Source organism: Petromyzon marinus, unplaced genomic scaffold (assembly GCF_048934315.1).
Source record: "Petromyzon marinus isolate PM22_M1 ecotype Great Lakes invasive population unplaced genomic scaffold, UKy_Petmar_22M1.pri1.0 PM_Scaffold_220, whole genome shotgun sequence".
Classification (NCBI taxonomy): Eukaryota; Metazoa; Chordata; class Hyperoartia; order Petromyzontiformes; family Petromyzontidae; genus Petromyzon; species Petromyzon marinus.
Genome location: NW_027423192.1, coordinates 43,137 through 63,274, shown reverse-complemented (window position 1 = coordinate 63,274; position 20,138 = coordinate 43,137). Strand labels below are relative to the sequence as shown.

The following is a 20,138-nucleotide window of genomic DNA, read 5'->3' as shown; positions in this document are numbered from 1 at the left end:
ACGTGACACACACACGTCACACACACGTCACACACACGTCACACCCACGTGACACACACACACGTCACACACACACACGTCACACACACACGTCACACCCACGTCACACACGTCACACACACACGTCACACACACACGTCACACACACGTGACACACACACACACGTCACACACACGTGACACACACACACACGTCACACACACACGTTACACACACACGTCACACACACGTCACACACACGTTACACACACACATGTCACACACACGTCACACACACACACGTCAGACACACACGTCACACACACACACACACGTCACACCCACGTCACACACACACGTCACACACACACGTCACACACACACGTCACACACACACGTCACACACACGTCACACACGTCACACACGTCACATACACACACACGTCACACACACACACGTCACACACACACACGTCACACACACACGTCACACACGTCACACACACACGTCACACACACACACGTCACACACTTCACACACACACGTCACACGTCACACACACACACACACACGTCACACACACACACGTCACACACACACGTCACATGTCACACACGTCACACACACACGTCACACACACACACACGTCACACACACACGTCACACACACAGTCACACACACGTCACACACGTCACACACACACACACGTCACACACATACAAGTTACACACACGTCACACACACGTCACACCCACGTGACACACACCCACGTGACACACACACACGTCACACACACGTCACACACACGTCACACCCACGTGACACACACACACGTCACACACACACACGTCACACACACACGTCACACCCACGTCACACACACGTCACACACACACGTCACACACACACGTCACACACACGTGACACACACACACACGTCACACACACACGTTACACACACACGTCACACACACGTCACACACACACGTCACACACACGTCACACTAACACGTCACACACACACGTCACACACACGTTACACACACACATGTCACACACACGTCACACACACACACGTCACACACACACGTCAGACACACACGTCACACACACACACACACGTCACACCCACGTCACACACACACGTCACAAACACACGTCACACACACACATCACACACACACACACACACACGTCACAAACACACGTCACACACACATGTCACACACACGTCACACACGTCACACACGTCACACACACACACACACACGTCACACACACACACACGTCACACACACACACATACACGTCACACACACACACACACGTCACACACACACACGTCACACACACATCACACCCACGTTACACACACACACGTCTCACACACACGTCACACACGTCACACACACGTCACACACACGTCACACACACACACGTCACACACACGTCACACACACGTCACACACACGTCACACACACGTCACACCCACGTGACACACACAGACGTCACACACACCCACGTAACACACGTCACACACACACGTCACACACACGTCACACACACGTCACACACACGTCACACACACACGTCACACACATGTCACACCCACGTCACACACACGTCACACACACACACGTCACACACACACACGTCACACACACGTCACACACACGTCACACACACGTCACACACACACACGTCACACCCACGTCACACACACGTCACACACACGTCACACACACGTCACACACACACCCACGTGACACACGTCACACACACGTCACACACACGTCACACCCACGTCACACACACGTCACACACACGTCACACACACACGTCACACACACGTCACACACACACGTCACACACACACCCACGTGACACACGTCACACACACGTCACACACACACACGTCACACACACACAGTCACACACACACGTCACACACACACGTCACACACACACACAGTCACACACACATCACACACGTCACACACACACACGTCACACACATACACGTTACACACACGTCACACACACGTCACACCCACGTGACACACACCCACGTGACACACACACACGTCACACACACGTCACACACACGTCACACACACGTCACACACACACACGTCACACACACACACGTCACACACACACGTCACACCCACGTCACACACGTCACACACACACGTCACACACACACGTCACACACACGTGACACACACACACACACGTCACACACACATGTTACACACACACGTCACACACACGTCACACACACGTCACACACACGTTACACACACACATGTCACACACACGTCACACACACACACGTCAGACACACACGTCACACACACACACGTCACACCCACGTCACACACACACGTCACACACACACGTCACACACACACACGTCACACACACACACACATCACACACACACACGTCACACACACACGTCACACACGTCACACACGTCACACACACACACGTCACACACACACACACGTCACACACACACACACATACACGTCACACACACACACGTCACACACACACACGTCACACACACATCACACCCACGTTACACACACACACGTCTCACACACACGTCACACACACGTCACACACACGTCACACACACACACGTCACACACACACAAGTCACACACACACGTCACACACACACACACACACACACGTCACACACACGTCACACACACGTCACACCCACGTGACACACACAGACGTCACACACACCCACGTGACACACGTCACACACACACGTCACACACACGTCACACACACACGTCACACACACGTCACACCCACGTCACACACACGTCACACACACACACGTCACACACACACACGTCACACACACGTCACACACACGTCACACACACGTCACACACACACGTCACACACACGTCACACACACACACATGTTACACACACACGTCACACACACACGTCACACACACGTCACACACACGTCACACACACACACAGTCACACACACACGTCACACACACACACGTCACACACACACGTCACACACACGTCACACACACACGTCACACACACACGTCACACAGTCACACACACACGTCACACACACGTCACACACACACGTCACACACACGTCACACACACACACGTCACACACGTCACACACACACGTCACACACACGTCACACACACGTCACACACACACGTCACACACATGTCACACCCACGTCACACACACGTCACACACACACACGTCACACACACACACGTCACACACACGTCACACACACGTCACACACACGTCACACACACACACGTCACACCCACGTCACACACACGTCACACACACGTCACACACACGTCACACACACGTCACACACACGTTACACACACACCCACGTGACACACGTCACACACACGTCACACCCACGTCACACACACGTCACACACACGTCACACACACGTCACACACACACCCACGTGACACACGTCACACACACGTCACACACACACACGTCACACACACGTCACACACACACGTCACACACCCACGTGACACACGTCACACACACGTCACACACACACACAAGTCACACACACACACGTCTCACACACACGTCACACACACGTCACACACACGTCACACACACACACGTCACACACACACACGTCACACACACACGTCACACACACACGTCACACACACGTCACACACACGTGACACACACAGACGTCACACACACCCACGTGACACACGTCACACACACACGTCACACACACGTCACACACACGTCACACACACACGTCACACACGTCACACCCACGTCACACACACGTCACACACACACGTCACACACACACACGTCACACACACGTCACACACACGTCACACACACACGTCACACACATGTCACACACACACACATGTCACACACACACGTCACACACACACGTCACACACACGTCACACACACGTCACACACACACACAGTCACACACACACGTCACACACACACGTCACACACACGTCACACACACACGTCACACACACACGTCACACAGTCACACACACACGTCACACACACGTCACACACACACACACATGTCACACACACGTGACACACACACACGTCACACACACACACGTCACACACGTCACACACACACGTCACACACACATCACACCCACGTCACACACACGTCACACACACGTCACACACACACGTCACACACACACCCACGTGACACACGTCACACACACGTCACACACACACACACGTCACACACACACACGTCACACACACACAGTCACACACACGTCACACACACACGTCACACACACACACAGTCACACACACATCACACACGTCACACACACACACACGTCACACACATACACGTTACACACACACACGTCACACACACGTCACACACACCCACGTGACACACACACACGTCACACACACGTCACACACACGTCACACACACGTCACACACACACACGTCACACACACACACGTCACACACACACGTCACACCCACGTCACACACGTCACACACACACGTCACACACACACGTCACACACACGTGACACACACACACACGTCACACACACATGTTACACACACACGTCACACACACGTCACACACACGTCACACACACGTTACACACACACATGTCACACACACGTCACACACACACACGTCAGACACACACGTCACACACACACACGTCACACCCACGTCACACACACGTCACACCCACGTCACACACATGTCACACACACACACGTCACACACACACACGTCACACACACGTCACACACACGTCACACACACGTCACACACACACACGTCACACACACACACGTCACACACACACGTCACACACACACACACGTCACACACACGTCACACACACGTCACACCCACGTGACACACACAGACGTCACACACACCCACGTGACACACGTCACACACACACGTCACACACACGTCACACACACGTCACACACACACGTCACACACACGTCACACACACGTCACACACACGTCACACACACACACGTCACACACACACACGTCACACACACGTCACACACACGTCACACACACGTCACACACACACGTCACACACACGTCACACACACACACATGTCACACACACACGTCACACACACACGTCACACACACGTCACACACACGTCACACACACACACAGTCACACACACACGTCACACACACACGTCACACACACGTCACACACACACGTCACACACACACGTCACACAGTCACACACACACGTCACACACACGTCACACACACACATGTCACACACACGTGACACACACACACGTCACACACACACACACGTCACACACGTCACACACACACGTCACACACACGTCACACACACGTCACACACACGTCACACACACACGTCACACACATGTCACACCCACGTCACACACACGTCACACACACACACGTCACACACACACACGTCACACACACGTCACACACACGTCACACACACACACGTCACACCCACGTCACACACACGTCACACACACGTCACACACACGTCACACACACGTCACACACACACCCACGTGACACGTCACACACACGTCACACACACGTCACACCCACGTCACACACACGTCACACACACACGTCACACACACGTCACACACACACCCACGTGACACACGTCACACACACGTCACACACACACACGTCACACACACACACGTCACACACACACGTCACACACCCACGTGACACACGTCACACACACGTCACACACACACACACACAAGTCACACACACACACGTCTCACACACACGTCACACACACGTCACACACACGTCACACACACGTCACACACACACACGTCACACACACACACGTCACACACACACGTCACACACACACACACGTCACACACACGTCACACACACGTCACACCCACGTGACACACACAGACGTCACACACACCCACGTGACACACGTCACACACACACGTCACACACACGTCACACACACGTCACACACACACGTCACACACACGTCACACCCACGTCACACACACGTCACACACACACACGTCACACACACACACGTCACACACACGTCACACACACGTCACACACACACGTCACACACACGTCACACACACACACATGTCACACACACACGTCACACACACACGTCACACACACGTCACACACACGTCACACACACACACAGTCACACACACACGTCACACACACACGTCACACACACGTCACACACACACGTCACACACACACGTCACACAGTCACACACACACGTCACACACACGTCACACACACACACACATGTCACACACACGTGACACACACACACGTCACACACACACACGTCACACACGTCACACACACACGTCACACACACGTCACACACACGTCACACACACGTCACACACACACGTCACACACATGTCACACCCACGTCACACACACGTCACACACACACACGTCACACACACACACGTCACACACACGTCACACACACGTCACACACACGTCACACACACACACGTCACACCCACGTCACACACACGTCACACACACGTCACACACACGTCACACACACGTCACACACACACCCACGTGACACACGTCACACACACGTCACACACACGTCACACCCACGTCACACACACGTCACACACACACGTCACACACACGTCACACACACACCCACGTGACACACGTCACACACACGTCACACACACGTCACACACACACGTCACACACCCACGTGACACACGTCACACACACGTCACACACACACACACGTCACACACACACACGTCACACACACACAGTCACACACACACGTCACACACACACGTCACACACACACACAGTCACACACACATCACACACGTCACACACACACACGTCACACACATACACGTTACACACACACACGTCACACACACGTCACACCCACGTGACACACACCCACGTGACACACACACACGTCACACACACGTCACACACACGTCACACACACGTCACACACACGTCACACACACACACGTCACACACACACACGTCACACACACACGTCACACCCACGTCACACACGTCACACACACACGTCACACACACACGTCACACACACGTGACACACACACACACACGTCACACACACATGTTACACACACACGTCACACACACGTCACACACACGTCACACACACGTTACACACACACATGTCACACACACGTCACACACACACGTCAGACACACACGTCACACACACACACGTCACACCCACGTCACACACACACGTCACACACACACGTCACACACACACACGTCACACACACACGTCACACACACACGTCACACACACACACACACACACGTCACACACGTCACACACGTCACACACACACACACGTCACACACACACACACGTCACACACACACACACATACACGTCACACACACACACGTCACACACACACACGTCACACACACATCACACCCACGTTACACACACACACATCTCACACACACGTCACACACACGTCACACACACGTCACACACACACACGTCACACACACACACGTCACACACACACGTCACACACACACACACGTCACACACACGTCACACACACGTCACACCCACGTGACACACACAGACGTCACACACACCCACGTGACACACGTCACACACACACGTCACACACACGTCACACACACGTCACACACACACGTCACACACACGTCACACACACGTCACACACACACGTCACACACACATGTCACACACACGTCACACACACACGTCACACACACGTCACACACACACGTCACACACACACACGTCACACACACGTCACACACACGTCACACACACGTCACACACACACGTCACACACACGTCACACACACATGTCACACACACGTCACACACACACGTCACACACACGTCACACACACGTCACACACACACACAGTCACACACACACGTCACACACACACGTCACACACACGTCACACACACACGTCACACACACACGTCACACAGTCACACACACACGTCACACACACGTCACACACACACACACATGTCACACACACGTCACACACACACACGTCACACACACACACGTCACACACACACGTCACACACGTCACACACGTCACACACACACACGTCACACACACACACTCACACACACGTCTCACACACACACGTCACACACGTCACACACACACACGTCACACACACACACACGTCACACCCACGTGACACACACACACAAGTCACACACACACACGTCACACACACACGTCACACAGACACACGTCACACAGACACACGTCACACACACACACGTCACACACACACGTCACACACACACACACGTCACACACACACATGTCACACACACACGTCACACCCACGTGACACACGTCACACACACACGTCACACACACACACACACACGTCACACAAACACGTCACACACACACGTCACACACACACGTCACACAAACACGTCACACACACACGTCACACACACACGTCACACACACACGTCACACACACACCTCACACACACACACACACACGTCACACACACACGTCACACACACATGTCACACACACACTCACACACACGTCACACACACACACACGTCACACACACGTCACACACACGTCACACACACGTCACACACGTCACACACACACACGTCACACACACGTCACACACGTCACACACACACACGTCACACACACACACTCACACACACGTCACACACACACACACGTCACACACACGTCACACACGTCACACACACATGTCACACACACACACTGCACACACACGTCACACACACAGTCACAAACACACGTCACAAAGACGCGTCACTCACACACACGTCACACACACACGTCACACACACACACGTCACACACACACACGTCACACACACGTCACACACGTCACACACACACGTCACACACACACACGTCACACACACACACGTCACACACACACGTCACACACGTCACACACACACGTCACACACGTCACACACACACGTCACACACTTCACACACACACGTCACACGTCACACACACACACACGTCACACACACACACGTCACACACGTCACACACACACGTCACATGTCACACACGTCACACACACACGTCACACACACACACACGTCACACACACACACACGTCACACACACAGTCACACACACGTCACACACGTCACACACACACACACACACGTCACACACATACAAGTTACACACACACACGTCACACACACGTCACACCCACGTGACACACACCCACGTGACACACACACGTCACACACACGTCACACACACGTCACACCCACGTGACACACACACACGTCACACACACACACACGTCACACACACACACGTCACACACACACGTCACACCCACGTCACACACACGTCACACACACACGTCACACACACACGTCACACACACGTGACACACACACACACGTCACACACACACGTTACACACACAGTCACACACACGTCACACACGTCACACACACACACACACGTCACACACATACAAGTTACACACACACACGTCACACACACGTCACACCCACGTGACACACACACACGTCACACACACGTCACACACACGTCACACACACGTCACACCCACGTGACACACACACACACACGTCACACACACACACACACGTCACACACACACACACGTCACACACACACACACGTCACACACACACGTCACACACACACACACGTCACACACACACACACGTCACACACACACGTCACACCCACGTCACACACACACGTCACACACACACGTCACACACACGTGACACACACACACACGTCACACACACACGTTACACACACACGTCACACACACGTCACACACACACGTCACACACACGTCACACACACACGTCACACACACACGTCACACACACGTTACACACACGTTACACACACACGTCACACACACGTCACACACACACACATGTCACACACACACGTCACACACACACGTCACACACACGTCACACACACGTCACACACACACACAGTCACACACACACGTCACACACACACGTCACACACACGTCACACACACACGTCACACACACACGTCACACAGTCACACACACACGTCACACACACGTCACACACACACACACATGTCACACACACGTCACACACACACACGTCACACACACACACGTCACACACGTCACACACGTCACACACACACACTCACACACACGTCTCACACACACACGTCACACACGTCACACACACACGTCACACACACACACACGTCACACCCACGTGACACACACACACACAAGTCACACACACACACGTCACACACACACGTCACACACACACGTCACACAGACACACGTCACACAGACACACGTCACACACACACACGTCACACACACACGTCACACACACACACACGTCACACACACACACGTCACACACACACGTCACACCCACGTGACACACGTCACACACACACGTCACACACACACACGTCACACAAACACGTCACACACACACGTCACACACACACGTCACACAAACACGTCACACACACACGTCACACACACACGTCACACACACACACGTCACACACACACCTCACACACACACACACACACACACGTCACACACACACGTCACACACACACGTCACACACACATGTCACACACACACTCACACACACGTCACACACACACACACGTCACACACACGTCACACACACGTCACACACACACACGTCACACACACGTCACACACGTCACACACACACACGTCACACACACACACTCACACACACGTCACACACACACACACACGTCACACACACGTCACACACGTCACACACACATGTCACACACACACACTGCACACACACGTCACACACACAGTCACAAACACACGTCACAAAGACGCGTCACTCACACACACGTCACACACACACGTCACACACACACACGTCACACACACACACGTCACACACACGTCACACACGTCACACACACACGTCACACACACACACGTCACACACACACGTCACACACGTCACACACACACGTCACACATGTCACACACACACACACACGTCACACACTTCACACACACACGTCACACGTCACACACACACACACGTCACACACACACACGTCACACACGTCACACACACACGTCACATGTCACACACGTCACACACACACGTCACACACACACACACGTCACACACACACACACGTCACACACACAGTCACACACACGTCACACACGTCACACACACACACACGTCACACACATACAAGTTACACACACACACTCACACACACGTCTCACACACACACGTCACACACGTCACACACACATGTCACACACACACACACGTCACACCCACGTGACACACACACACACAAGTCACACACACACACACGTCACACACACACGTCACACACACACGTCACACAGACACACGTCACACAGACACACGTCACACACACACGTCACACACACACGTCACACACACACACACGTCACACACACACACGTCACACACACACGTCACACCCACGTGACACACGTCACACACACACGTCACACACACACACGTCACACAAACACGTCACACACACACGTCACACACACACGTCACACAAACACGTCACACACACACGTCACACACACACGTCACACACACACACGTCACACACACACCTCACACACACACACACACGTCACACACACACGTCACACACACACGTCACACACACATGTCACACACACACTCACACACACGTCACACACACACACACGTCACACACACGTCACACACACGTCACACACACACACGTCACACACACGTCACACACGTCACACACACACACGTCACACACACACACTCACACACACGTCACACACACACACGTCACACACACGTCACACACGTCACACACACACACGTCACACACACACACTCACACACACGTCACTCACACACACGTCACACACGTCACACACACATGTCACACACACACACTGCACACACACGTCACACACACAGTCACAAACACACGTCACAAAGACGCGTCACTCACACACACGTCACACACACACGTCACACACACACACGTCACACACACACACGTCACACACACGTCACACACGTCACACACACACGTCACACACACACACGTCACACACACACGTCACACACGTCACACACACACGTCACACATGTCACACACACACACACACGTCACACACTTCACACACACACGTCACACGTCACACACACACACACGTCACACACACACACGTCACACACGTCACACACACACGTCACATGTCACACACGTCACACACACACGTCACACACACACACACACACGTCACACACACACACACGTCACACACACAGTCACACACACGTCACACACGTCACACACACACACACGTCACACACATACAAGTTACACACACACACGTCACACACACGTCACACCCACGTGACACACACCCACGTGACACACACACACGTCACACACACGTCACACACACGTCACACACACGTCACACCCACGTGACACACACACACGTCACACACACACACACGTCACACACACACACGTCACACACACACGTCACACCCACGTCACACACACGTCACACACACACGTCACACACACACGTCACACACACGTGACACACACACACACGTCACACACACACGTTACACACACAGTCACACACACGTCACACACGTCACACACACACACACACACACGTCACACACATACAAGTTACACACACACACGTCACACACACGTCACACCCACGTGACACACACACACGTCACACACACGTCACACACACGTCACACACACGTCACACCCACGTGACACACACACACACACACGTCACACACACACACGTCACACACACACACACGTCACACACACACACACGTCACACACACACGTCACACACACACACACGTCACACACACACACACGTCACACACACACGTCACACCCACGTCACACACACGTCACACACACACGTCACACACACACGTCACACACACGTGACACACACACACACACGTCACACACACACGTTACACACACACGTCACACACACGTCACACACACACGTCACACACACGTCACACACACACGTCACACACACACGTCACACACACGTTACACACACGTTACACACACACATGTCACACACACGTCACACACACACACGTCACACACACACGTCAGACACACACGTCACACACACACACACATCACACCCACGTCACACACACACGTCACACACACACGTCACACACACACATCACACACACACACACGTCACACACACGTCACACACACGTCACACACACACACACGTCACACACGTCACACACGTCACACACACACACACGTCACACACACACACACGTCACACACACACACACATACACGTCACACACACACGTCACACACACACACGTCACACACACATCACACCCACGTTACACACACACACGTCTCACACACACGTCACACACGTCACACACACGTCACACACACACACGTCACACACACACACGTCACACACACACGTCACACACACACACACGTCACACACACGTCACACACACGTCACACCCACGTGACACACACAGACGTCACACACACCCACGTAACACACATCACACACACACGTCACACACACGTCACACACACGTCACACACACACGTCACACACATGTCACACCCACGTCACACACGTCACACACCCACGTCAAACACACACACGTCACACACACACGTCACACACACACACGTCACACACACGTCACACACACGTCACACACACGTCACACACACGTCACACACACACACGTCACACCCACGTCACACACACGTCACACACACGTCACACACACGTTACACACACACCCACGTGACACACGTCACACACACGTCACACCCATGTCACACACACGTCACACACACACGTCACACACACGTCACACACACACCCACGTGACACACGTCACACACACGTCACACACACACACGTCACACACACGTCACACACACACGTCACACACACACCCACGTGACACACGTCACACACACGTCACACACACACACGTCACACACACACACACGTCACACACACACAGTCACACACACACGTCACACACACACGTCACACACACACACACAGTCACACACACATCACACACGTCACACACACACACGTCACACACATACACGTTACACACACACACGTCACACACACGTCACACCCACGTGACACACACCCACGTGACACACACACACGTCACACACACGTCACACCCACGTGACACACACACACGTCACACACACACACACGTCACACACACACACGTCACACACACGTCACACCCACGTCACACACACGTCACACACACACGTCACACACACACGTCACACACACGTGACACACACACGTCACACACACACGTTACACACACACGTCACACACACGTCACACACACACGTCACACACACGTTACACACACACGTCACACACACCTCACACACACACACGTCAGACACACACGTCACACACACACACACACGTCACACCCACGTCACACACACACGTCACACACACACGTCACACACACACACACGTCACACACACACACACGTCACACACACACGTCACACACACACACACACGTCACACACACGTCACACACGTCACACACGTCACACACACACACACACGTCACACACACACACGTCACACACATACACGTCACACACACACACGTCACACACACACACACATCACACCCACGTTACACACACACACGTCTCACACACACGTCACACACACGTCACACACACGTCACACACACACACACGTCACACACACACACACGTCACACACACACACGTCACACACACACACACGTCACACACACGTCACACCCACGTGACACACACAGACGTCACACACACCCACGTGACACACGTCACACACACACGTCACACACATGTCACACACACGTCACACACACGTCACACACACGTCACACCCACGTCACACACACGTCACACACACACACGTCACACACACACACGTCACACACACGTCACACACACGTCACACACACACGTCACACCCACGTCACACACACGTCACACACACGTCACACACACGTCACACACACGTTACACACACACACACGTCACACACACGTCACACAAACGTCACACACACGTCACACATTCGTCACACACACACACACGTCACACACACACACACGTGACACACACACACACGTCACACACACCCACGTGACACACACACGTCACACACACACACGTCACACACGTCACACACGTCACACCCACGTCACACCCACGTGACACACACACATCACACACACGTCACACCCACGTCACACCCACGTCACACCCACGTCACACACACACGTGACACACACACACACGTCACACACACGTCATTCACACACGTCACACACCCACGTGATACACCCACCTGACACACGTCACACACACACACGACACACACACTCACACACACGTCACACACAGCCACGTGACACACACCCACGTCACACCCACGTGACACACCCACGTGACACACACACACGTCACACCCACGTCACACCCACGTCACACCCACGTCACACACACACGTGACACACACACACACGTCACACACACGTCATTCACACACGTCACACACCCACGTGATACACCCACCTGACACACGTCACACACACACACGACACACACACTCACACACACGTCACACACACCCACGTGACACACACCCACGTCACACCCACGTGACACACCCACGTGACACACACACACGTCACACCCACGTCACACCCACGTCACACCCACGTCACACACACACGTGACACACACACACACGTCACACACACGTCATTCACACACGTCACACACCCACGTGACACACCCACCTGACACACGTCACACACACACACGACACACACACTCACACACACGTCACACACACCCACGTGACACACACACACGTCACACCCACGTGACACACGTCACGTGACCCGGCTGTCTGCTCTCCGCTCTTGCAGCGGCGTTCCTCCCACAAGCCTCGGGGCAGCTGCCCCAGGTGAAGCAAGGTGGCAACTCAGCCTCCTCCCAGCAGTACTACTTAGTGTCTGGTACATCACTCACCTACACACTCACTCACCTACACACTCACCTACACACTCACCTACACACTCACCTACACACTCACCTACACACTCACCTACACACTCACCTACACACTCACCTACACACTCACCTACACACTCACCTACACACTCACTCACCTACTCACTCACTCACCCACACACTCACCTACTCACCTACACACTCACCTACACACTCACCTACACACTCACCTACACACTCACCTACACACTGCCCCAGGTGAAGCAAGGTGGCAACTCAGCCTCCTCCCAGCAGTACTACTTAGTGTCTGGTACATCACTCACCTACACACTCACCTACACACTCACCTACACACTCACCTACACACTCACCTACACACTCACCTACACACTCACCTACACACTCACCTACACACTCACCTACACACTCACCTACACACTCACCTACACACTCACCTACACACTCACCTACACACTCACCTACACACTGCCCCAGGTGAAGCAAGGTGGCAACTCAGCCTCCTCCCAGCAGTACTACTTAGTGTCTGGTACATCACTCACCTACACACTCACCTACACACTCACCTACACACTCACCTACACACTCACCTACACACTCACCTACACACTGCCCCAGGTGAAGCAAGGTGGCAACTCAGCCTCCTCCCAGCAGTACTACTTAGTGTCTGGTACATCACTCACTCACCTAGCCACTCACCTACACACTCACCTACACACTCACCTACACACTCACCTACACACTCACTCACTCACCTACACACTCACCTACACACTCACCTACACACTCACTCACCTACACACTCACCTACACACTCACCTACACACTCACCTACACACTCACCTACACACTCACCTACACACTCACCTACACACTGCCCCAGGTGAAGCAAGGTGGCAACTCAGCCTCCTCCCAGCAGTACTACTTAGTGTCTGGTACATCACTCACCCACTCACTCACTCACCTACACACTCACTCACTCACCTACACACTCACCTACACACTCACCTACACACTCACCTACACACTCACTCACTCACCTACACACTCACCTACACACCCACCTACACACTCACCTACACACCCACCTACACACTCACCTACACACTCACCTACACACTCACCTACACACTGCCCCAGGTGAAGCAAGGTGGCAACTCAGCCTCCTCCCAGCAGTACTACTTAGTGTCTGGTACATCACTCACCCACTCACTCACTCACCTACACACTCACCTACACACTCACCTACTCACCTACTCACTCACTCACACACTCACCTACACACTCACCTACACACTCACCTACTCACCTACTCACTCACTCACACACTCACCTACACACTCACCTACACACTCACCTACACACTCACCTACACACTCACCTACACACTCACCTACACACTCACTCACTCACCTACACACTCACCTACACACTCACTCACTCACCTACACACTCACCTACACACTCACCTACACACTCACCTACACACTCACCTACACACTCACCTACACACTCACTCACTCACCTACACACTCACCTACACACTCACCTACTCACCCACCTACACACTCACCTACACACTGCCCCAGGTGAAGCAAGGTGGCAACTCAGCCTCCTCCCAGCAGTACTACTTAGTGTCTGGTACATCACTCACCCACTCACTCACTCACCTACACACTCACCTACACACTCACCTACACACTCACCTACACACTCACTCACTCACCTACACACTCACCTACACACTGCCCCAGGTGAAGCAAGGTGGCAACTCAGCCTCCTCCCAGCAGTACTACTTAGTGTCTGGTACATCACTCACCCACTCACTCACTCACCTACACACTCACTCACTCACCTACACACTCACCTACACACTCACCTACACACTCACTCACCTACACACTCACTCACTCACCTACACACTCACCTACACACTCACTCACCTACACACTCACCTACACACTCACCTACACACTCACATACACACTCACCTACACACTCACCTACTCACCTACACACTCACTCACCTACACACTCACCTACACACACACTCACTCACCTACACACTCACCTACACACTCACCTACACACTCACTCACCTACACACTCACCTACACACTCACCTACACACTCACTCACCTACACACTCACCTACACACTCACCTACACACTCACCTACACACTCACCTACACACTCACATACACACTCACCTACACACTCACCTACTCACCTACACACTCACTCACCTACACACTCACCTACACACACACTCACTCACCTACACACTCACCTACACACTCACCCACACACTCACTCACCTACACACTCACTCACTCACCTACACACTCACCTACACACTGCCCCAGGTGAAGCAAGGTGGCAACTCAGCCTCCTCCCAGCAGTACTACTTAGTGTCTGGTACATCACTCACCCACTCACTCACTCACCTACACACTCACCTACACACTCACTCACTCACCTACACACTCACCTACACACTCACCTACTCACTCACCTACACACTCACCTACACACTCACCTACACACTCACTCACTCACCTACACACTCACCTACACACTCACCCACACACTCACTCACCTACACACTCACTCACTCACCTACACACTCACCTACACACTGCCCCAGGTGAAGCAAGGTGGCAACTCAGCCTCCTCCCAGCAGTACTACTTAGTGTCTGGTACATCACTCACCCACTCACTCACTCACCTACACACTCACCTACACACTCACCTACTCACTCACCTACACACTCACCTACACACTCACTCACTCACCTACACACTCACCTACACACTCACCCACTCACTCACCTACACACTCACTCACTCACCTACACACTCACCTACTCACCTACTCACTCACCTACACACTCACTCACTCACCTACACACTCACCTACACACTCACCTACACACTCACCCACTCACTCACCTACACACTCACCTACACACTCACCTACACACTCACTCACTCACCTACACACTCACCTACACACTCACCTACACACTCACTCACTCACCTACACACTCACCTACACACTCACCCACTCACTCACACTCACCTACACACTCACCTACTCACCCACCTACACACTCACCTACACACTCACCTACTCACCTACTCACTCACTCACACACTCACCTACACACTCACCTACTCACCTACTCACTCACTCACACACTCACCTACACACTCACCTACACACTCACCTACACACTCACCTACACACTCACCTACACACTCACCTACACACTCACCTACACACTCACCTACACACTCACCTACACACTCACTCACTCACCTACACACTCACCTACACACTCACTCACTCACCTACACACTCACCTACACACTCACCTACTCACCCACCTACACACTCACCTACACACTGCCCCAGGTGAAGCAAGGTGGCAACTCAGCCTCCTCCCAGCAGTACTACTTAGTGTCTGGTACATCACTCACCCACTCACTCACTCACCTACACACTCACCTACACACTCACCTACACACTCACCTACACACTCACCTACACACTCACCTACACACTCACTCACCTACACACTCACCTACACACTCACTCACTCACCTACACACTCACTCACTCACCTACACACTCACCTACACACTCACTCACCTACACACTCACCTACACACTCACATACACACTCACCTACACACTCACCTACTCACCTACACACTCACTCACCTACACACTCACCTACACACACACTCACTCACCTAC

The 20,138-nt window shown here is 53.3% G+C and overlaps 1 protein-coding gene across 1 annotated transcript in view; it reads left to right on the top strand.

Annotated features, from left to right (window-relative positions):
- The window catches only part of LOC142922933 (uncharacterized), a 61,305-nt gene that overhangs the window by 37,379 nt on the left and 3,788 nt on the right, over nucleotides 1–20,138 (top strand). Inside the window, exon 4 of the mRNA XM_076063871.1 lies at nucleotides 16,272–16,361. Within this exon, the coding sequence (XP_075919986.1) occupies nucleotides 16,272–16,361 (90 nt within the window). The remainder of the gene's footprint in view (nucleotides 1–16,271; nucleotides 16,362–20,138) is intronic.